Genomic DNA, 21,238 nt, shown 5'->3' on the forward strand with positions numbered 1-21,238 from the left:
TGCCCTATGTGCTTGCTGGCTTACACCCTTGCACCAATATATATGTAAAATTTTTGCCTTGCTCATGACTCTTAGTGTCTCAGTCCTTGTTTTAAGGTGTAGGCAGAGTGCGTTTTCACATTGTTTCCGACACTTCTTTCTTCCTTCCCTCTCTTCTTTCTTCCATCTTTCTCCCATCTTTCCAGAGCACTGTTTAACTCTGGCTTATAGTGGTGTGGGGGATTGAACCTGGGAATTAGGAGCCTCAGGCATGAGAGTCTGTTTGCATAACCATTATATTTCTATCACATGCCTTTTTTTGCCCCCAGGGCAATTGCTAGGGCTCAGTGCCAGTACTGCTAATTCACTAATCTAGTGCTCCCTAAGACCATTTTTGCCTTTTTTTTTTTCCCCTTATTGGATAGGGCAGAGAGAAATTGAGAGGAGAGGAAGAGATAGAGAAGGAGAAAGATAAGACACCTGCATCTCTGAGTGACCCACTGCAGGTAAAGAGTGGGGTCTCAAATCCAGATCTTTTTGCCTATGTGTGCTTAACCAGGTGTGCCACCACCTGGCCCTGGGTTTTATTTTCTTGTTCTCATCTCATCTCCCTCTTGCTTCGGAAGGGCACATGAAAAGTACCACCTCCCCGAACTTAAATCTTTCTCACCTCCAAGGTAGCTCAGAAACCCTTCTCCCCTTATGCAATGAGTACTGGCATTAAAAGGGTATTTTTCAGAAGTTATTACTTGGCTAATGTTTGACCCAAACTAACATCATTTTAATAATCTCTAGGGACAGTCTGAACCCTTCAAAGCTCTACTCCTGAGGGATTTTTCTGAAGAGGCCCTAAAGTTCTAGCCTGCCACAGGATATAAGAAATGCTTAGACTTCCTCATCTGCAGTAGGGAAACTACTACTAGTAGAAGCAGTGCTGTAGGTGTCTGTCTCTGTTTCTCTCCCCTTCCCTCCTGATTTATTTCTATCTCTATCCAATAAACAAGTAAATTAAATACTAAAAATATGTAATTATAGAAACTTTTCACTAAATTTTCTAGTAAAAAAATGTCCTCACTCAAAAAAATAAAGGAGAACATCTGAGAAATATATGGATGAGTAGTTCAAAGTTACCCAATTTCTTGGCTTCTACTAAATACTTCATTTAACAAAACTATATTTTGAAGTTAATGACAGCCATTATACCAAAATAAATCTAAAGTTTATGAGTATATAGAGATTTCTGGATGCACAGCCATGGAGTAGCAGCAACTTCACAGTCACTTCATCAACTAGATAAAACAACGATATAAAAGTACTTGAAACCTCCCCAGACTATAACAGGGACTTTTAGAGAAATTCATTAAGCCATAGGTGGGTGCAGGTGCACATGGACAGAGGACGACCAATGCTATCTTGGAAGGTACTTAACAAAGCACATCTTCAGTTACAGGAAGGTGGGGAATGTTTGGGTTTCTAATCTGTGAATTTAGGGGCATCAGGAGATTGAACTGCTCATAAGTGTCCACCAGTGTATCAGGTGGACAACATACTAAGAATTAAAACCTTAGGGTCAGCCTAGGCCCCAGCTAGGCTATATTTGAAGAATAAATCCTATGGGTATGGGAAAGGAAAATAAGAGTAAATAAATGGCACTATATCAAACTGAAAAAGCTTTTACACACAGAAAGCAAACTACAAAAAGATAATGAGGCAACCCAGTAATTAGAAGATATTTACACATTACACATCAGACAAGTGATTGATATCAAACATCTATAAAGAACTAGAACAGCTCAGCAAAAGGAAAAACAAACAAAAACAATAAAAAACTGGAACAAAGAACTGAATAGTCAGTTTTCTTAACAACAGATATACAGACATGAAGAAATACTCCAACTCACTTATCATGAGAGTAATGCAAATCAAAACTGCACTGAGCTACCACCTCACACCTGTGAGAATAGCCTACATGAACAAAACAGGAAATGTTAGATGTTGGTGAGGTTTTATAGAATAAGGGACTCTGGGGGCCAGGGAATAGAGGAGAGGGTTAAGCGCACATAGTGAGAAGTGTAAGGATTGGAGTAAGGATCCTGGTTAGAGCTCCCAGCTCCCCACCAGCAGGGGGGTCGCTTCACAAGCAGTGAAGCAGGTCTGCAGGTGTCAGTCTTTCTCTCCTCCTCTGTCTTCCCCTCCTCTCTCGATTTCTCTCTGTCCTATCCAACAACAACAACAGCAATAAAAATGGGAAAAATGGCCTCCAGGAGCAGTGGATTAGTAGTGCAGGCACCAAGGCCCAATGATAACCTTGGAGGCAAAAAAAAGAAGAAGAGGAAGAAGAAGAAGAGGAAGAAGAAGAGGAAGAAGAGGAGGAAGAGGAAGAGGAGGAAGAGGAAGAGTAGGAAGAGGAAGAGGGAGAGGAAGAGGAGGAAGAAGAAGGAGGAGGAGGAGGAGGAGGAGGAGGAGGAGAATAGGAACTCTATTCCACTGCCGGTGGGAATGCAAATGGGTGCAGCCCATTTGGAAGACTCTATAGAGTTCATAAATAAAAGTAGCTAGCTGGGGGGTTGGGCAGTAGCACAGTGGGTTAAATACACATGGTACAAACTGCAAGGATCGGCATAAGCATCCCGGTTAGGTTACAGCCTCTAGTTCCCCACCTGCGGGGGGGGAGGGGGTCGCTTCATAGGTGGTAAAGTAGGTCTGCAGGTGTCTGTCTTTCTCTTCCCCTCTCTGTCTTCCCCTCCTCTCTGGATTTCTCTTTGTCCTATCCAGCAACAACAGCAGCAATGACAATAATAGTAACAACAACAAGGGCAACAAAATGGGAAAATGTCCACCAGGAGCAGTGGATTTGTAGTGTAGGCACTGAGCCCCAGCAATAACGCAGGAGGCAACAAAAAAGGGGGGGAGGTGCCAAGAGGTGACGAGTGGTGCTGCAGGTGTCTCTGTGTCTCATCCTCTCCATCTCCCCTCCCCTTTCAATTTTTCTGTCTCTATCTAATAATACATAAATTAAAAAATATTTTAAAAAAAGAGCTAGCTTATGATCCAGCAATACCACTCAGGTATTTATGCAAAGGACAAACACTTATCCAAAGGAAAATATGCACCTCTATTCTCATAGCTGCATTATTCACAATGGCCAAAGACTGGAGGCAGCCTGAATGTTCATTGACAGATGACTGGCTTAAGAAGTTATGAGATATATATTCCATGGAATACTACTCTGCATCAGAAAGAAAAAAGAAAAAGAGATACTGTGTTCTGGATGTGACTATGCTTAGCAAAATAATAAGATATGAAAGACAACTTCTGGATGGTTTTCTGTGGAACCGAGGACTGGAATACATGACCCTGAAAACAAAAACAAAAACCCAGAAACAAATTGTCTCTAGGACACTGTGAGAAGTATGGGGATTACCACTGGGAGGGTGAGGGCACAGAATTTTGGTGCTAGGTGTGGGATGAACCTATACCCTGTAACCCTACAGTCTTGTAACCTATTATTCATCTTCAAATAAAATGAAAAGAAAAGATTATGAGTATAAAAGTTTACCTTACATGATTTGTCAGCAGAGAAATAGCATAATTATATGTTTGAACAGGAGGAAAAATAGCGTGACTTACATGACTATTAGCTTGGGGCTGATTCCTATAACTTTTCATTATTTCTTGGAAAGTTCTTTCTTCTTTTGTCACCTAAAGAAAGTAAAAACTACATTTATCAATTGATTTTAATAGAAAAATGGTTCTAAACAAAACTTCAATTATAGGTTGGCACTGAAAGTAATCTTGTTGAAAGTTATTAACTCTTGGCTAGTTTATAACTAAAATCCATTATTTATAGTTTATGATCTTTAAAGTTCTGATTTGTGGTATAAGGGGACTGAGCTTATAGTTTCATTAATCTAAAAGCAGTGACATTACTTTAGTATAACTACTGAAATTGCAATTTTTTATAAATGATAAAAAATAGCTTTAAGATCTGTTGGAATCCTTGTTCTTTCTGGTTTTATCTAAAAGTATATTAGTTATACACTGAAGGATAGAAAGTGTTTTGTAGTGATTCACCATAAAGTTAAATGGTTACTGTAGAACTTGGTTTTTAACATTTCAGGACAGACTATACAGTTCTAATATTTATACAGAAAGTTGTGATGGTGGTCAAAAGCAAAATGGATCAAGTGCAACATATTTTTACCTCATGTGTCAAATGTAGGCACAAGGACAAAGAGTATACATAGTTTTATCACACCTGGGCTGATTGTTTCATTGTTTTTATTTCAGTGTATGTGTAAGAGAGAAAGACAGACGGATGGATACTATAGCATCAGAGCATCCCTCAGTGCTATGGCACTCCATTCCCTACCAGGTGAGCTACCATCTATTCCCTTCCCTTTTTACTTTACCTTTGCCATTATGTAAAAGGCACAAAGAAGGAGCTGGTCCAAATGTCTGTCTTTCATTAGATCATGGCAGTGAACTAAAGTAAATTCAAAACATGTCCATATCTTTCTTCGTAACTCATTTGAAACATCCAGTTTTAAACATAAATCACGTAGGCGTACACTTGCCAAATGGTATACCTAAGATGGAAGGTAGCACAAATGATATAAAAAAAGCAAGTAAATAATTTATTAAAATGATGTCTTTAATTATGAGAGTGGAGAAGGTGGGGAGAGAGAGAGAACACAAACAAGAGTATCATTCTGGCTCACGAGGTACTGGGGACCAAACTTGGGGCCTGATACTTGAAAGTTCTGCACTTGGAGGTCTGGCTAAAAAGCCAAATTTTGTTAGGTATATTTTATAACATATACAAAAATAAAAGCTAAAGCTGACTTCTGTTACTCAATCTCTCTCTTTCTTTTTTGTCTCCAGGGTTATCACTGGGGCTCAGTGCCTGTACTACAAATCCACTGCTTCTGTGGCCACTTTTTCGATTTTTTTGGATAGGACAGAGAGAAACTAAGAGGGGAGGGGAAGATAGGGAGAGAGAAAGATAGACACCTGCAGATCTGCATCACTGCTTATGAGGTGACCCCCTTGCAGGTGGGGAGTCAGACATTTGACCAGGATCCTTGCACTTTGTACTATGTGCGCTTAACTTGGTGCACCACCACCTGGCTCCCTGTTACTCAATATCTTATTAAATATATATATACACTTTTACCAGAGCACTGATCTGCTCTGGTTTACTGTGGTGAGGGGGACTGAACCTGAGACTTTGAAGCCTCAAGCATGAGAGTCTCTTTGCATAACCAGTATACTATCTACCCGTCCAATATATTTCATTAAAAAAAATTCTACTGGGGCCAGGTGGTGGTGGTGCATCAGGTTAAGCATACATATTACAGTGCACAAGGACCCTGGTTCAAGCCCCTGGTCCCCAACTGTAGGGGGAAAGCTTCACAAGTGGTGAAGCAGTGCTGCAGGTGTCTATCTCTCTCCTTTCCTATTTCCCTACCCTTCTCAGTTTTTCTAATTATAAAAAAAAAAAAGATTCTATTTATTAGTCACAAAGAGAGAGGGAAAAGAGTGAGGAGAGAAAGCAGATCTTTTCAGATGCTATCAAAACATATACCTTTCTATAAAACAGTGCTAAAGATCCAGTTCTTTTTGGCTTGCTTATTGCAGGAGACTGTATCTCTTGTGCTTGAGTTAGATGGGTCTGTTTTGGAGAAGTACCAATTAATGACTGAGCTGTAAGTGACACTGGACTCTCAACTTTCAATTCCTGAGTTGCATTCATGGAAACTGGTATCAGTGTGATCTCTCCTGCATCATTTGCAACACCTGGATGTACAAGCAAAATTCTCAGTTTTAGATATAAGTTGCATGTTCCAAAAAAAGTCAGTATCTCACCCTCCCCCCCCCCTTTTTTAACATTCTGTCTCTCCCTCCATCTATGTATGTATGTATGTCTACCTATTTGTATAATTTAAGGAATCTGTTAGAAAATAAGGGTAAAACTACAAAAATAGTACTTCTAGGGTTAGGATGTAGATCACCCAGTAGAGCCCACGTCACCTTCTCTAAGGCCCTGGGTTCATATACCACACTGAAAAAAATAAGTACGTAAAGGGGGTCAGGTGGTGATGCATCTGGTTAAGTGCATATATTATAGTGCACAAGGACCCAGGCTTAAGCCACCTGTGGGGGGGAAACTTTATGAGTGGTGAAGCAGTGCTGCTGGTGTCTCTCTGGCTCCCTTTCTATCTCCCCTCCCCTCTCAATTTCTCTGTCCCTACCCAATAATAAGTAAATAAAAATATTTTTAAAATAAGTAAATAAATAAATAACTCTATGTTATGATGTTCTTGTTCTTTATCTGCAGTTAAACAGTTCAAAATACTAACTTAGGTCTGGTACAATAGCTTACTTGGATAATGCAATGCTTTGTCATGTGTGTGACTCAAGTTCAAGCTCAGCCCCCACCACACTGAAGGAAGCTTTACTGATAGGGTCTCTTTCACTCTCTCGCTCTCTCTCTGACTCTATCTAAAAAAAGAAAATAAAAATACTTATTTATTTATAAAGCTCAGATAAGAAAATAAGTCCTAAAAAAGAGGAAGGTAAGTAAATATGTAAGGCATGGACATTGAAAAAACATATAGGTTCAAAACACAACAAAAGGTGGACCACAGAGGGACTTTTAAGATGTGAAATGATTTTGTATACTACTATCATGATAGCTATATTATTAGGCATTTGTCAAAATCCACAGAATATACAATACCAACAGTGAACCCTAATGTACTTTATGAGACTGGAGTGGTAGCTATATTAATGTATGTTCTTAAGATGTGATGAATGTACCACTATGATGTATGATACTAATAATGTGAGTGAAGCTGTGTAGGTGTGGGTAGGGGTGTATATGGGAAATTCCTATTGCTTCCATTAAATTTTACTGTGATTGAAAATTACTCTAAAAAAAATAGTATGGGGGGGCAGGTAGTAGCGCAGTGGGTTAAGCGCACATGACACCAGGTCAAGGATACCAGCTTCCCACCTGCAGGGGAGTCGCTTCACAAGCGGTGTTGCAGGTCTGCAGGTGTCTGTCTTTTTCTCCACCTCTCTGTCTTCCCCATCTCTCTTAATTTCTCTCTGTCCTACCCAATAACAACAACAGCAATAATAATAACAAGAAGGGCAACAAAAATAGGAATAATGGATTTGTAGAAGAAGCAGTGGATTTGTAGTGCAGGCACCAAGCCCCAGTGATAACCCTGGAGGCAAAAAAAAGTATAGTATAGAGGAATGAGAGATGGTTCAAAGAGAAGAGTACATGTGTGAGGCCATGTGTCTGATTCCTGGAGTCACATCCACATGGGAATACCATGAATACCACTAAGTGATAATAAGTTGGCATTTCTCCCTCATTCTCAAAAAAGTTAATGAAATAAGATGTATCAGAGAGGCAGCTCAGCATATGTGCAAGGCCCTGGTTCATTCCTAAACATTAAAAATTAGGTTTGAGCCCCATGGGAATACTATGATGCTACGGGAAACTTCAGTGCTATGGTGTGTGTGACACACACACACACACACACACACACACACACACACACACACACACACACACACACGTAAATACAAGAAGTACTGAATTAACACCACATGACCCAATCTAATAAAACACTTAACATTGTATCCACCTTAGAAAAAAATGCTTAAAAATGTTACCATGCAATGGGATTGTAACTTTATGTCCTGTTGTCCCTGCAACTATGGCTGTGGTCATTGTCAGCAGACTTTGTCCAGGTGAAATAGATAAATTTTCAGCAGTAATGCTTGAAGAAGGAGCAATTTTCAGTTTTGTTCCTTCTGTTATGACCTTATCCATAAACATCTCTTTGGGGGCATCTTCCTCAAAAAGTCTTCTCTTAGCACTTCCTGCAGTAGGAGAACTGTAGCGTTCATGGACAGAAATTGGAGACAGTGGTTGCATATCTAATAACAAGAAAAAAAATGAGAAGTCTGACATATATTCCAAAATTATAAATCAAACATAATAATAATTTGATAAATAGTAAGTTATTATTGGCAAATAGTGAATTATTACAAATCTAGCAGTGAATAACATGGCCTCTGTCCTATGGAATATCATGTCTAGTAAAAGAAGAAAGACATGAAATAAGTCATTGAAATATAATGTGAAAATTTACTCATTTTCTTGGTTATCTTGAATCTCTGCCTATAATAAAGAAGCAAAATAGTGAGGGTAAAGGAGAAACTGAAAACTCCTATGAGGTGAACACTAAGTTTGAGAAATAGTGCAGAGCCAGGACTATAGCTCAGTGGCTGTGCTAATTTTTCAAATGTCTGAGGCTCTGGGTTCAATTTCAGTCAAGTCCTGTCACCTCTTCGCCTCTAGTAGTTCAATTAGTTTCTGTCTTACAGCCTTACCTAATAACAACTAGAAAGAAAAAAAAAAATTAGCTTTGCGCAGTGGCAGTATCTTAGCCAATGAGGTTTATCCGCGATTATTGCTAACTGAAAACTTTTCCTAATACCCCGCTGTGATGACTTCAAATATAGTCGGCATTGGCAATTTTTGACAGTCTCTACAGAGGCTGTTAAAAAAAAAATTACTGAATTTGTTCAAAATTTTGATTCCTCCATAGCCCTACCCCTCAGTGACAGTTTAAGTTTAGATGACTGTATGATTTTTTAAAAATTCAAGAACTCTTTATTCCAGAAAATGCAGACACAATTTTGCTATATCACATAAGGAAAATGTTCTAAATAAGGAAGAAAGTACTAAAACACACAAATGAACTATTTCAAAAGAGTAAATTATTTACTAGATGAAGCTAAATATCCCAAAGAGTTCTGTTTTATTTTATTTTTTATCCTTATTTATTTATTTATTGGATAGAGACTATCAAAGATGGAGAAGGAAAGAGGAGATAGATGCCTGTAGCACTGCTTCACCAGTCGTTCCCACCTGCAGGGGGAAAGCTTTGTGAGTGGTGAAGCAGGTTTGCAGGTATCTCTCTGTCTCTCTCCCTCCTCTATCTCCTGACCCCCTCTCAATTTCTGTCTGTCTCTATCCAATAAATAAAGATAAAAAATTTTTAAAAGAAACTTTAAAAAGTACCTATTTTGCTTATTGAAGTAGTTTTTCATTAACACTTAGGATAGCTTGTGTTTATTTAAAAAACAAATGGGACCATAACCTAGATATACACCAGTTTCTGTGAGAGAGAGCTTATGTGCACACGTATCCATAAACTACTGCAAAATATATACCTGAAAGCAGGATTACACTAGAGTTTGCAGTGAGTACCTCCCTAACACTTCCTCTCCACTATTCCAAGCTTGGGATCCATGATTGCTCAACAAATTGTTTGGCTTCATATGTTAACTCTCTTTTCAATCACCAGGTTCCAGATGCCACCAGGATGCTGGCTAGGCTTCCCTGGATTGAAGACCCCACCAATGTGTCCTGGAGCTCAGCTTCCCCAGAGACACACCCTACTAGGGAAAGAGAGAGGCAGACTGGGGGTATGGACCGACCAGTCAACGCTCATGTTCAGCGGGGAAGCAATTACAGAAGCCAGACCTTCTACCTTCTGCAACCCTCAACGACCCTGGGTCCATGCTCCCAGAGGGATAGAGAATGGGAAAGCTACCATGGGAGGGGGTGGGTTATGGGGATTGGGTGGTGGGAATTGTGTGGAGTTGTACCCCTCCTACCTTATGCTTTTGTTCACTAATCCTTTCTTAAATAAAAAATTAAAAAAAAAAACAAAAAACAAATGGGAGTAGACGGCATAATGGTTATGCAAACTGACTCATGCCTGAGGCTCCAAAAAACAAAACAAACACACTGGCCTAAATATTGTATTTCTAAATGACACTGTAGTTAAAAAAAGATTAAATTTAATATCAGAGTAGAAATCTTACCATATTAATATAAAAAATACATGAGTCGCACAAGGATACTGGCATTAAGCATTACCCTCATCTCTAAATTATGAAATTACATTTTAACAATGTATTAGCAAGATTAGAAATACTCTCTGAGAAAGAGACCATGTGTGGGACTATGTGAAAGCTTGGTAGAGCTTAGGGGAGCTCTTCCATCCTTGGATGGAGGTCAGGAAAGACACCTCATTTGTTAGCCTCTCTGCTTATAGAGATGAGCCAAGAGGAAAAGTCTCCCAGACTCAGTTTCTCCTTGTTAGTCTCTTAAGCTCACAGAATGCCTACTGCGTCTCATACTTAGTCCATTCTCCTGCTAGCGGATTAAGTGGCTGCTTGCTTCAAAGTTCACTCAAAGTTCACACATTCACTATAAGTTCACCTTTTGATCATATAGGAGAACACACTCTATCATACACCCCTGCCAGTACCCTGGTAGTGAGACCCCACATTCTATTTCCTTGTGCTCTTTGATATCTGTGATTTATATCAAGCTTTGTTTTTCTTCTTCTCTACCTCACCATACTGGTTTAACCCCTATGCTTTTCTTCAAAAACCTTTGAATAATTAACTTGCCTGCATCATGGAAACTAATTGTCTTGACCTTTATGTATCTCTTCAATTCTTGTCATACCAACCCCCTACCATGGGGGCAAGCTGACCTTTAAGAATCCTGTAATTTCTGACACATGTGAAAAATGTTCTTTGTTTAACTCAATATAAAATCCTGTACCCATCTCCAAATAAACAGATGTTCGTATCAGGATATCTGCCAATGCCTCTTTCTATGTCACATAGTCACTAGAACTGGTGAGGGAAGGTTGGAGGCTTATTCTCCCCCCCCCCCCCCCCGCGTTGGAGCCACCTCATGTTAGCACCAGCAACCGTGGTTACTTTTTTATTGTTCTACCAATGTTGAACATACCCCTTCGAATATTCCCACTGTCAGTCCGAACTTCTTTGACCCTTGGATGCATTAGAGGAGACACTGGCATCATGGGAAGATGTCCTTGTAAATTTCCCCCACTGCCTGTTTCAAAGTTATTTGGAAATATAACCTAAAGAAAACAAAAGTCCTTTGTTTTAAAAGAGATAAAGTCACTAAAAAAAAATTTTTTTTTTCTTTCTTCTTTTGCAGAAGGGTCTCATGTACGTGAGATTTCACCACTTTTGGTGCTTAACCCAATGCACCACCACCCAGCCCCATGGGCCAGTTTTTCCTTTCAGGTAAGAGACGGGGAGAGAAAAACAGACAGTATTGCCAGGCAATCCCCACCTCATGTCATGACATTCCAATGTGGTGCCGGGTAGTATACACTACACAAGGGTTATGGCTGGGGGCTTGGAATCTGATGACTGTGTGACTCTACCACTTCTAGTGGCTTTTTTGTTTGTTTGTTTGTTTAAAGTTTTTTTTTTTTTTTTTGCCTCCAGGATTATCACTGGGGCTTAGTGCAGAAACTATGAATCCACTGCTCCTGGTGGTCTTTTTTTCCATTTTATCAGACAAGACAGAGAAACTGAGAGAGATGGGGGATACAGAGAGGGACAGAGAAAAATCAGGCATCTGCAGACTTGCTTTGACACTTTTGAAGTGTCCCCACTGCAGGTGGGCTACTGGGGACTCTAGCCTGGATCCCTGTGCTTAGTACTATGTGCACTTAATCAGTGGACCACTGCCTGGTCCTTAATTTATTTCTTTTAAATCTTTAAAAAAAAAATTTCTACTTATTATTGGATAGAGACAAAAAGAAATTGAAAGGGGAGGAGGAGAAATAGAGGGGAAACAGACACAGACACCTGCAGCCCTGCTTCACCAATCATGAAGCTTTCCCCTTGTACGTGGGTACCGGGGGCTTGAGCTTCGGTCTTTGTACACCGTAATTGTAATGTGTGCGCTTAACTAGGTGTGCCACTGCCTGAGCCTGTTTTTTTTTTTTAATTAATTAATTTTATTTCTTTATTGGGGGATGTTTTATAGTCGACAGTAATACAATAGTTTGTACATGCATAACATTTTTCAGTTTTCCACATAACAATACAACCTCCCACTGGGTCCTCTGTCATCCTGTTCTAGGACCTGAACTCTCTCCCTCATTCATTGCAGAGCCTTTTACTTTGGTGCAATACACCAAGGCTTATTTGTTTTTAAATATAGGGTGAGAGACAAAAAGAGAAATACCATTAGCAATGCTCTGTTGCTCATGAAGATCCCCTTTTGCAGGCAAGAAATGAGCCACCACATGGCACCTCTCATGAAAACCTTTCTTTTTAAAATTATCTTTATTTATTACATAGAGACAGTCAGAAATCAAGAGGGAAGGGGATAATAGAGAGAGACAGAGAGATGTCTGCAGCCCTGCTTTATCACTTGTGAAGCTTCCCCCCTGCAGGTGGGGACCAGGTGCTTGAACCAAGGTCTTTGTGCACTGTAACATGTGCGCTCAACCAGGTGTGCCAACACCCAGTCCCCCTATAAAGATTTACTTATTAGGGCCTGGTGGTGGCACACCTGTTTAAGCACACATATTACAGTGCGCAAGGACCTGAGTTCAAGCCCCTGGTCTGCACCTGCAGGGGAAAAGCTTCACAAATAGTGAAGCAGATCTGCAGGTATCTCTCTCCCTCCCCTCTCAATTTCTCTCTGTCTCTATCCAATAATAAAAAAATAAATAAAATATTTTAAAAAACTATTAAAAAAAGAATTTATTTATTTATGAGATAACAGGAGAGAGAAAGAGAACCAGACATTACTCTGGTACATATGCAGCCAAGTAAATTATATGGTGAGTGTCAATAGGAGAAATATGTCAATAAAGGACAGGACTACTAGCTTTTCCCTGACTTACTTCTTCACAAGTAGGAACTTTGTCTGCAGAAGCTTGAAGTGCCTCCCACAGCACAGAATTGTGACTCCATGCTAAACTCTCCAAAATCTGCTCTTCAATGTTGTTTAAGTGCTTTACCATGTCCCTGGAGAGTCCCTCCTCTGAGCGGATCACCACTTCAATAACCTACAGTAGCAAAAATTGAGAAGGTAATGTAGTCTTAAGTAGTCAACTGTAGACTTGATTTGCAAGTATGACTATTTCTGGTCTCACCAGTGACACAGAACCAATGATTTCATAGTTTATTAAACTACAATTTATGATGAGGTTTTTAATATCTTGAAAATACTTTCACACACATTTCTGTACCTGATGATTGAGTGATTTTATGATATCAAGGATTGAGCACAGGGTCTCACACATGCAAAGCATACACTGCCGCTGAGCTCCTTCTCTGGAGCCATATGTCTTACTTTACACATGGAAAACTGAGGTAATGAATGGCAGGAACCAGTTAATAGTGAACAGAGGCAGAAGTCAGATTTCAAGTTGTATCAAATCTGTTTTTTTTTTCCTATGTGGTGTCAGGAAATAAAGCATCTCCCAGCTCTCTATAAATTTTAGATCTGGGGGAGTCGGGTGGAAACATAGCAGGTTAAGTGCATATGGCGCAAAGCGCAGGGACTGGTGTAAGGATCCTGGTTTGAGCCCCCGGCTCCCCACCTGTAGGGGAGTCGCTTCACAAGCAGTGAAGCAGGTCTGTAAGTTTCTATCTTTCTCTCTCCCCTTCTCTCTCCATTTCTCTCTGTCCTATCCAACAACGACGACATCAATAATAACTACAACAATAAAAAACAAGGGCAATAAAAGGGAATAAATAAATAAGTATTTAAAAAAATTTTAGATCTGGGAGTCAGGTGATAGTGCAGTGGGTTAAGCACATGTGGCGTAAAGTTGCAAGGATTGGTGTAAGGATCCCGGTTCGAGCCCCTGGCTCCCCACCTGCACAAGAGTCGCTTCACAAGTGGTAATGCAGGTCTGCAGGTGTCTCTTTCTCTTCCACTCTGTCTTCCCCTCCTCTCTCCATTTTTCTCTGTCCTATCTAATAATGATGACATCAAAACAACAACAATTAACTACAACAATAATAAACAACAAGGGCAACAAAAGGGAAAATAAAAAAATAATTATAATAAAAAACAACCTTTAAAAAAAATTTAGGGAGCCGAGTGGTGGTGCACCTGGTTACAATGCGGAAGGACCCAGGTTCAAGCCCCCGGTCCCAACCTGCAGGGGGAAAACTTCACAAGCAGTGAAGCAGGGCTGCAGGTGTCTCTCTGTCTCTCTCCCTCTCTATCAACCCCTTCCCTCTCAATTTCTGGCTGTCTCTATCCAATAAACAATGACAATAAAAAATTTTAAGAATTTAGACATTTTATTTCTCTAGAAAATTTTTTATTTTTATCACATAATTACTTAATAGGATTTTTATTTCCTTCATAAATATGAAAAAAGCTAAAATTTAAGCACTTGGTTCCTGATAACACTGTCAAGCCAGTCATTGAAAAACAACTGAAACTGTGATATTGGTTTAGTTTACTGTTACCTTCATCCTCTCTCTCTTTTGTACTCAGTTCCCCCCTAAAAGATGTTTTTAGAATACCTCTAGAAATATAATCTAGAAACCTCTACAGCTCACATTTTCAGCAATAAGATAAAACAAACATTTATGAGAGGGTAAGTTATAACTCTACTTTGTTCTTATCTCACCTTATAAAAATAGAATGGTTGCAAATTGAGAACTTCAATAATCCAAGGAAAAGTACGAGGTGAGCTATAGGCAAAGAGTACAATTTCCAAACAACAGGCCATCAAGGAATGATGAAATATATCTTGCTCTAAAAGGACCTGGAAGAAGATGAAGACAACAGTTTTATTGTATGAACAATTTCAGCTTCTGCCAGTCTATAAAGATTATAGAAACTAGGTAAAGTAACTACACATTGAATTATACTATGAGAGGGAGCTGGGCAGTGGTGTAGTGGGTTAAGCACATATGGCAGAAAGTGCACAGACTGATATCAGGATCCTGGTTTGAGCCCCCAGTTCCCCACCTGCAAGGGGTTCACTTCACAGGAGGTGAAGCAGGTCTGCAAGTGTCTTTTTCTCCCCCATCTTCCCCTCCTCTCTCCATTTCTCTCTGTCCTATCCAGCAACATGTACAAGAACCAAGGTTTAAGGCCCTGGTCCCCACCTACAGAGAGGAAGCTTCATGAATGTTGAAGCAGTGCTGCAGGTCTCCTTTTCTTCTCTTCTCAATCTTTCCCTTCCCACTGAATTTCTCTTGGTCTCTACCCAACAGGACAGAGAAGAAAACATTGCTTTACTGTTGTATGCTTTACATTAGGTTGTTCTAGCTCTCCCCCTGCCAAGAAAATTGGATCAGTCCTGCTAGTTTCGCGGGCCCGCTTGGCCCCGCCCCAAGGAACCCCAGAGGGTTCCAGAGTTCCAGAGTTCGAGAGTGCTTGGCACCGTCACAGGGGAAAGAGGCAACAGAGTTCTGTTTGGTCATTAGTTTGGGTTAGTTTATGAATCGTTGTTTCTGAATAAAGAAATACAGCTTCCCTGCCCAGCCGTATGTCTCTGGTCGTCTCTGTTACCCGCCCGTGAAGCTAGCCCGGCCAGCTAGAGCCACCGAATTTTAACAACACTTTACATAGCATTAGAGAGAGTAGTCAGTAGTAAAATATTCAATAGAAAAGTAATTTTAAAAGTCAAAAAAAGTCATCAATTTTTTCTTTCTTTAATTGGATAGAGACAGAGAGAAACAGAGAGGCAAGGAGGAGACAGAGAGGGAAAGAGAGAATTATATTTTCTACTCCCCAAACCTCTGCAAGGTATGGGCAGATAGCTTAATTACCATTAAGAGAATAGTTTGAGGTTTCATGACTAGCTAGCTGAGAATGAAGGGCCATATGGAAACCTGAAGAGAAAGGATAGTGATGCTGTCCCAAAGATGGATTTTATGTATTATACATTTTGGCTAGCTCTGGATATGTTAAAGAGAACTAAGGTCAAGTAGTATTGTCATTTTGGCTAAATTTGTCTTTAACTACTGACTCCACAATGCCACAGATAGTCTCTCAGCACAGTGATTTTAGGCTTAAGATTCCTGGGTCTTGTCAGTGGCTGGGAGAGTGAATTCACTTACTGACATGTCCATTCCATGAAGTCGTCGTGTTTCCTGAACCATTACAGTCTCTAATATTTTATAATACAGAATTTCTGCAAGTTTTAATCGGTTAACAGCAAAATCTAAAAGAAATCAAAGGGAAAATATGTGTTAATGAGATGTAGTCATCAAGAGTGAAGAAAGGGGTGGTATGGGGGATTGACCTGGACCTTGGAATCTCAATCCCCATGCTTCTTTATCTACTTTCAATGATACTTCAACTTTAGTTTTGTCTTCTTACCTATGTGAGATCCGGGCTGCTCATCTGTTGATTTAGTATAGTGCTGGCAGAAAGTCTCTCCTATTCCTTTCACTATTTTCATGATATTTTCCATAGGATTACGCATACAAGATCTATAAAATACAAGAGACCAAATAATCCAAGAAGGAAAAAACAAACAAACTTCATTCTTTTTCTTTCTTTTTCACCTCCACAGTCATCACTGGGGCTTGATGCCTGCACCATGAATCCACTGCTCCTGGAGGCCATCTTTTCCCCATTTTATTGCCCTTGTTATATTTACTGTTATTGTTCATTGCTGTTGTTGGATAGGACAGAGAGAAATCGAGAGTGGATGGGAAGATAAGAGAGAGGGAGAGAAAGATAAGACTCCTGTAGATCTGCTTTACTACTTGTGAAGCAAGCCCCCTGCAGGTGGGGAGCTGAGGCTTAAACCGGGATCCTTATGCCAGTCCTTGCACTTTGGGCCATGTGCACTTAACCCAGTACGCTACTAACTGACCCCCTAAAAAAACTTAATTGTTTTAAGTACCAGTTTGGGAGGCCTGGGAGGTAGTTCAGGGGAGAAAAGCTAGACTCGAGAATGAGCTCCCAAGTTTGGTCCCTGGAATCATGTGTGCCATAGTGTTGCTCTGGCTCTCTCTCACTCATTAATAAGCAAAACTTAAAAAAAAAAAAAAAAGGGAGTCAAGTGGTAGTGCAGTGGGTTAAGTGCACATGGCACAAAGCACAAGGACCAGTGTAAGGACCCCTGTTCGAGCCCATGGCTCCCCACCTGCTGGGGAGTCACTTCACAGGCAGTGAAGCAGGTCTGCAGGTGTCTATCTTTCTCTCCCCGTCTGTCTTTCCCTCCTCGCTATTTCTCTCTGTCTTAACAATGATGACATCAATAACTACAACAACAATGAAAAATAACAAGGGCAACAAAAGGGAAAATAAATAAATAAGTATAAAAAAAATAAAAACAAAACAAAAAAACCTGACAGCTGGATGGTAGCACAGCAGTTTAAGTCCACAAGGTGCCAAGCACAAGGACCGGCACAAGGATCCTGGTTCCAGCCCTCAGCTCCCCACCTGCAGGGGCGTTGCTTCACAAGCATTGAAGCAGGTCTACAGGTATCTATCTTTCTCTTCCCTTATCTGTCTTCCCCATCTCTCTCAATTTCTCTTTCCTGATGTCTCTTAAGACTCTTTTTAATCAGAATATTGTTCTCAGTTCTGGTTTATGGTGGTACAGGGGATTGACCTAACCCTAACCCTAACCCACAACAACAGCAATAATAATAACAACAACATGGGCAACAAAAATGGGGAAAAAATAGCTTCCAAGAGCAGTGGATTTGTAATGCAGGCACTGAGCCCCAGCAATAACCCTGGAGGCAAAAAACAAAAACAAAAATCAAACTAGGAATTTACCCTAGGACTTCAAACTTGGAAAGCATGAACTCTACTGGTGAGCTGCACCCCTGGTAATTATTTATTTAAATTATTATGCTGTGTTTCTTGGGCCTTGCACAGGTACTATTCTACTGCTCCCAGCCAACTTTCCCTTAAAATTATTTTTACTTTAGATAGAGAGAGGAAGAGGAAGAAAGAAGGCATCACAGCACCACTCTGCTGGTAGTGGAGTGGTCCCCCTGGTTCTGAACAGGGTGTTCTCAAGTGGTGCTAGAGCTTGCATGTGGGTCCTTACGCAGGGTAGGATGCACATTATGTACCAGCCCCTCTATGTTAATAGCAGAGCCCTTTTCAGATCTGGCTATTAGTCATGCTGGGGATTAAATGGGAGTTTTCTTTGCTTTTTTTTTTTTTTTCCAGGGTTATTGCTGGGCTCGGTGCCTGCACCATGAAACCACTGCTCCTGGAGGCCATTTTCCCCCCTTTTGTCGCCCTTATTGTTGTAGCCTCATTGTGGTTATCATTATTTATTTTTTTTCTAATTTATTTCTTTATTGGGGAATTAATGTTTTACATTCAACAGTAAATACAATAGTTTGTACATGCATAACATTCCCCAGTTTCCCCTTTAACAATACAACCCCCACTATGTCATTTATCATCCTTCATGGACCTGTATTCTCCCCACCCACCTTCTGTTTCTGACTTATTTCACTCAACATGATTTTTTCAAGGTCCATCCAAGATCGGCTGAAAACGGTGAAGTCACCATTTTTTACAGCTGAGTAGTATTCCATTGTGTATATATACCACAACTTGCTCAGCCACTCATCTGTTGTTGGACACCTGGGTTGCTTCCAGGTTTTGACTATTACAAATTGTGCTGCCAAGAACACAGATCTTTTTGGATGGATGTGTGGTTATCATTATTACCATTGTTGATGTTGTTCGTTGTTGACTAGGACAGAGAGAAATGGAGAGAGGAGGGGAAGACAGAGAGGGGCCTGTGAAGCAACTCCCCTGCAGGTAGGAAGCCGGGGGCTCGAACCGGGATCCTTAAGCCGGTCCTTGCACTTTGCACCACGTGTGCTTAACCCACTGCGCCACCGCCCAATCCCCTAAATGGGACTTTTCACACACAGATCTTGTATGTTATCATTGTGCTAACTTCCCCAGCCCTACTTTAATTATCTACTTAATTTTTATTTGGGCATTAATAGTTTACAGTAAATGTAGTTGTTGATACATGTGCAAGAATTCTCAATTTTCTTTTTTGTTTGCCTCCAGGGTTGCAGCCAGGGCTCAGTGCCTGCACTACGTAGCCACTGCTCCTGGAGGCCATCTTTTTCCCTTTTGTTGCCCTTGTTTATCGTTGTAGTTATTATTGTTGTAGTTATTGCTGTCCTTGTTGTTGGATAGGACAGAGAGAAATGGAGAAAGGAAGGGAAGAGAGAGATGGGGAGAGAAGAAAGACACCTAAAGACCAGCTTCACTGTTTGTGAAGCTACCCCCCTGCAGGTGGGGAGCTGGGAGGCTCAAACCAGGATCCTTATGCCGGTCTTTGCACTTTGCACCATGTGTGTTTAACCTGCTGCACTACCGCTTGACCCCCCAAATTCTCAATTTTCTACAAAAACATTCCAGCCCCAAGCCTAGGTCCTCCTACATCATTGTACACCAGGGACTGAAAGCCCTCCTCCCCTCCAGAGTCTTTGACTTTGGTGCAGTACACGAAACCTGCAATTCTTCTCCTGAGGATATATCCTAAGAAACCAAACACACTCATCCAAAAAGAGATGTGTATACCTATGTTCACAGCAGCACAATTAGTAATAGATAAAACCTGTAAGCAAACTATACAACAGATAAGTGGTTACGAAAGTTATAGTATACATACATAATGGTTGCTTCCAGGTTTTAGCTATACATACATCATTTTGGATGTGTGTGTTTGATTCCTTAGGATATATTCCCAGAAGAGGAATTGCTAGGTTGTAGGGATCGACAATTTCTAGCCTTCTGACAGACTGCTCTCCACAGGGGTTGGACCAATTTCCCACCAGCAGAGGAGAGGAGGACAGAGAGAGAGGACAGAGGAGAGAGAGGACAGAGAGAGAGGACAGAGAGAGAGGACAGAGAGAGAGGACAGAGGAGAGTTCCTCTGTCCCCACAACCTCTCCAACATTTATTGTTACTGTCATTTCTGATGTATGACATTCTCACAGAAGTGAAGTGGTATCTCACTGTTGTCTTTCTACCATCTTTATTAAAAAAAACCAAAACTTACTCATAAGAGTGAGGAAATTCAGAAATTCTTTTTATATATTTGCATAAACAGTATTGTACGTACTCAAAAATAGTTGTAAGTTGTTCATTTGGTACATTTTTCAGCCCAGTCACAATACTCTGCAAGCGGCTCACACTTTGTGTGGCTGAAGCAACAGGAGTAATGGCTGCTTCTTTTTCTTGTAAATATCGGCGTCCTGTCAGTGGGGTAGAAGGAGCAAATGATGTTTTCTGTAAAAAAAAAAAAAAAAAAAACTGTGAAATTAAAGAGTTACAGTCCCCTCATTATATGCCTCCTGTGGTACATATACATATCTTTTCTATTAATATTTAATAGTTTACTTCCCTCCTTCTGGCTACCCACCAAATTTATTATTATTATTATTATTAATTTATTATGGGCTAGAGACAGAGAGAAATTGAGAGGGGAGAGGGAGATACAGAGATAGGGAGAGAGACAGAGAGAAGCCTGCAGCCCTGCTTCACTACTTGTGAAAATTTCCTCCTGAAGGTGGGGACTAGGGGGCTTGAACCCAGGTCTTGGTACACTGTAATGTGAGTGCTTAACTAGGTGAACCACCACCTGGCCTAGTAACATTGTGCTAATAATATTCTTACATTTGAGTAACACCTTTTCAACATACTTTCTATCTATAATGTCATTTTACCTTGATAACACATTTAAAATATTCTTATTTTCTTTTTTTAACAAAGCATTAGTCACCTCTGGCTTATGGTCATGTGAGGGACTTAACCTGGGACTTTGGAGCCTCATGCTCCCAAGAGATTCTCTTTGCATAACCATTACACTATCTACCCCGCCCTGAAATATTCCCATCTTCATCTTCATATGAGAAAACATGTGCTGTAAAGTTAAAAAAAAAAAAAGTAAGCTTTTAAAGCAAAGCTTGGATTGAAACTTCATTTTGGGGGAACTAGTGGTAGTACACTTGGTTGAGCATACATGTTCCCATGTGCAAGGACCTGGGTTCAAGATTTTAGACACCACTTGCAATGGAAAGCTTCAAGAGCAGTGAAGCAGGCCTGAAAGTCAGCCTCTATCTCTCTCTACCTGGTAATCTCCCCTTCAATCTCAGTTTCTCTCTGTTTCTATCTAATAAATGAATTAAAAAAAAAAACAATAACCGGGAGTTTGGAAGTAGCCCAACAGGTTAAACGCACATGGCGCAAAGCGTAAGGACCGGCCTAAGGATCCCAGTTCGAGCCCCTGGCTCCCCACCTATAGAGGAGTCGCTTCACAAGTGGTGAAGCAGGTCTGCAGGTGTCTATCTTTCTCTCCCCGCCTCTGTCTTCCCCTCCTCTCTCCATTTCTCTCTG

The 21,238-nt window shown here is 40.5% G+C and overlaps 1 protein-coding gene and 1 non-coding gene across 4 annotated transcripts in view; one reads left to right on the plus strand and one right to left on the minus strand.

Moving 5' to 3' along the window:
• The window catches only part of RBL1 (RB transcriptional corepressor like 1), a 49,381-nt gene that overhangs the window by 10,687 nt on the left and 17,456 nt on the right, over positions 1 to 21,238 (minus strand). For all 3 annotated transcript variants that reach the window (XM_060189584.1, XM_007518440.3, XM_060189588.1), the window contains 10 exons: positions 19,965 to 20,131; positions 16,217 to 16,329; positions 15,955 to 16,058; positions 14,514 to 14,651; positions 12,765 to 12,929; positions 10,841 to 10,973; positions 7,672 to 7,938; positions 5,567 to 5,778; positions 4,392 to 4,568; positions 3,610 to 3,681 (listed from right to left, as the gene is read on the minus strand). In XM_060189584.1, the coding sequence (XP_060045567.1) occupies positions 3,610 to 3,681; positions 4,392 to 4,568; positions 5,567 to 5,778; positions 7,672 to 7,938; positions 10,841 to 10,973; positions 12,765 to 12,929; positions 14,514 to 14,651; positions 15,955 to 16,058; positions 16,217 to 16,329; positions 19,965 to 20,131 (1,548 nt within the window). The remainder of the gene's footprint in view (positions 1 to 3,609; positions 3,682 to 4,391; positions 4,569 to 5,566; positions 5,779 to 7,671; positions 7,939 to 10,840; positions 10,974 to 12,764; positions 12,930 to 14,513; positions 14,652 to 15,954; positions 16,059 to 16,216; positions 16,330 to 19,964; positions 20,132 to 21,238) is intronic.
• Positions 8,426 to 8,561, plus strand: LOC132542641 (U4 spliceosomal RNA). The gene has a single exon (XR_009553607.1). It is a non-coding gene; the product is annotated as a U4 spliceosomal RNA (small nuclear RNA).

Source organism: Erinaceus europaeus, chromosome 1 (assembly GCF_950295315.1).
Source record: "Erinaceus europaeus chromosome 1, mEriEur2.1, whole genome shotgun sequence".
Classification (NCBI taxonomy): Eukaryota; Metazoa; Chordata; class Mammalia; order Eulipotyphla; family Erinaceidae; genus Erinaceus; species Erinaceus europaeus.